A 2,690-nucleotide genomic window follows, 5' to 3' on the forward strand; every position below is an offset into this window, starting at 1 on the left:
AAATTTCGACTCGGGAATGGACTGAGAAAGGTGGATGGTGGAAGGAGCCCGGTAGCTTAACTGGTAGAGCTCCTGACATGTTATCAGGGAGATTCAGGTTCGATTCTTGGCTTGGTAACCTACCCCATTTATTTTTTCAAAGTTTATCTTTGCTCTCATGTAGTTTCTTTCATTTTCTTTCATTTGTTTAACATCTTTACAACTCGAACAGATATCACGAAACTTCCAGCTTTACTAGTATTCAAGTTCGATGGACCCCATAGAACTAATGCAAAGAGAGAATGTCTCTCGACCAATAGTGCAGATGAAATGTCCATCGCTTGGCTTGAATAAGGTTCACTAGTCACTTGATCAGTAGGCATGAAAAACTTTAATTTATAATTTTTTTGTATATATATGAATAGGGCATTCCATACAACGTTAACCATTTCATTACCCGACCCTGTCAAATCGGCTAAAGTTTTTATGCACTGTCATAATTTACTAAGAACCTTCACATGATTTAGAAATATATAACACGAGCGCGTGTGTGTTGGTTACTCTTGAACTACTTTTGAATAAATAGTCCCATTGAAATCAAGTTTGGGACATTTGAAAGGCCTCAATGTAAGTTTTACTTATATATTAAACTTTGGGAATTAATTAAGAGTACTTAAATCTATAGATTTGAAGGAATGTCAAAAATAAAATTTTGAAAAAAAGTTTACGTCAGTAAACAGCCAACCTTGACACAGTCTAGCATTATTATAAGTCTTCGAGAGCTATTTAACCAAAAAAATTTTCGAGCAGAAAAATGGATACAATAAGACAAAAAATCTTAATTTCCTCACAGAAAAAATCAAAAAAAAATTTTTTTTCGAATAGTTTTGAAAAAGCTTTACTGATTGACTTCAAAATAGAATCACATTTGAATCTCAATAATTCTTCTGAAAGCTGTATTGCGTGTTTCAATCAGTCGATTCGTTCTAAAGATATAATGTGACAAAAAAAAAGTTACATTTTGACACACACACGCATGCGGACTTCCTACTAAAAATATTCAGAATAGCTTTCTTTAATCTCAAAATATTGAGCGCTGAGGAAGACTTAATTTTGGGAAATCGGGCAAAAACCAATATCTTACCTATTTTTTTTAAATTTGAAATTTTTCAAGCGGAAGGTTTAAAAACACCACAATAGAATAAAAAGTATATTATTTCCGTGAATAAAATAATAATAAATAGATGCTTAGAAGAAAATGCAAAAAAATTTTTCAGTAATAAAGTGCTCTCTGGTATACTGCACATTATGAATCGTGCAATATTTTTGTGAAAAATATAATGTTATAGATATTAACGGTAATCTTCACTGATATTCTATTTTCTGTATATGAACTCATTCGATAAGTTCCTGTTGATTTCATTTAATACTGATTTTTTTTTTTTTACTTTTATAGTGAATGAATTTTAATATTTTGCTTTTACGATTGTAGACTCTCGATGGATTTATATTCGTAGTAGCACCTGATGGAAAAATAATGTATATTAGTGAGACTGCAAGTGTACATTTGGGTCTTTCACAAGTTGAATTAACCGGCAACAGTATTTACGAGTATATTCATCCAGTTGATCATAATGAGATGCATGATGTATTGAATTCACCACCTCCTATATTAAATCGATCGTTTCTATTACCCAATGCTCATGGAAACATTGAAATAGAACGAGCATTCTTCATTAGGATGAAATGCGTGTTAGCTAAAAGAAACGCTGGACTCGTTACTTCAGGTTGGAAGGTAAGACTGTTTTTTTGAAAGTTATTTTTCAATTATAATTCCCATTTCCGCAATTCTATACGGCGGTTTTCAATTAACATAATTATACTTTGAGGGGATAGACCTAGTTAATGTTTTCAGAAAATCGATTTTTTTTTTTTTTGCATTTCTGATATGTGTATTATGTATTTTAGTATATTCTCTGAAAATTTCAAATAGATCCGGCAATTATTCTTGAAGATAAATGCATATTCGTAAGGACGTGTCCGGGCGATCAATAGTAGGTTTCAAATTGTTACACAATCTTCTTAGATATGTTCCACAGATATAAATCGAAGGAATAAAATTTCTGACAACTATATCAATTTTTTAGACCACTTGACGTTGGAAATTTTTTTTTAAATCGCAACTTTTTTCGGGAAGCTGGCATTTTGTCAATAACCAGAGCTTATAATTTTGAACAAACTGTTTTTTTTTCCTCGTCGACTGAACTATTTACTAAGGTTTCAAAACGTGGAGATTTGATGAAAACTACCATTCTCGAAATCAATAACTTCCTACTTTTGAAAATTATTCATTTTCAAAGCGCGAAGTTCAGAAGTAGTCAATTTTTTCAGCTTAGTATTATATTACATATCTCCTACATTAATATGTTGAACACATTATCCAATTGTGATACAGCTGATTTCGTTTTTATTAGATTTTACAAAAATCTAACTATTGCAGCCGTCTTCATGGCGAAACTTTTAAAAAATTTAGCCATTTTCTGACTTAGTTTGTCGAGCTGAGTCAGAAAATATATATAGTTCAAAAGTTTATATATGTATGTATTTATATATATATATATATATATATATATATATATATATATATAATATATATATATATATATATATATATATATATATATATATCCTAGTTGTTACCTGCTTCTGCC

At 30.4% G+C, this 2,690-nt stretch overlaps 1 protein-coding gene across 1 annotated transcript; it reads left to right on the plus strand.

The window, feature by feature from the left end:
* Positions 1 to 1,471: 1,471 nt before the first annotated feature.
* LOC123273927 (single-minded homolog 2-like) lies at positions 1,472 to 1,774 on the plus strand (the record flags this gene model as incomplete). Its single annotated transcript, XM_044741411.1, has 1 exon — positions 1,472 to 1,774. A coding segment is annotated over one exon (303 nt), but the record flags the coding sequence as incomplete, so codon positions are not given.
* Between the last annotated feature and the right edge of the window lie 916 nt (positions 1,775 to 2,690).

This window comes from Cotesia glomerata, unplaced genomic scaffold (genome assembly GCF_020080835.1).
Source record: "Cotesia glomerata isolate CgM1 unplaced genomic scaffold, MPM_Cglom_v2.3 scaffold_1694, whole genome shotgun sequence".
In the NCBI taxonomy this organism is placed as follows: Eukaryota; Metazoa; Arthropoda; class Insecta; order Hymenoptera; family Braconidae; genus Cotesia; species Cotesia glomerata.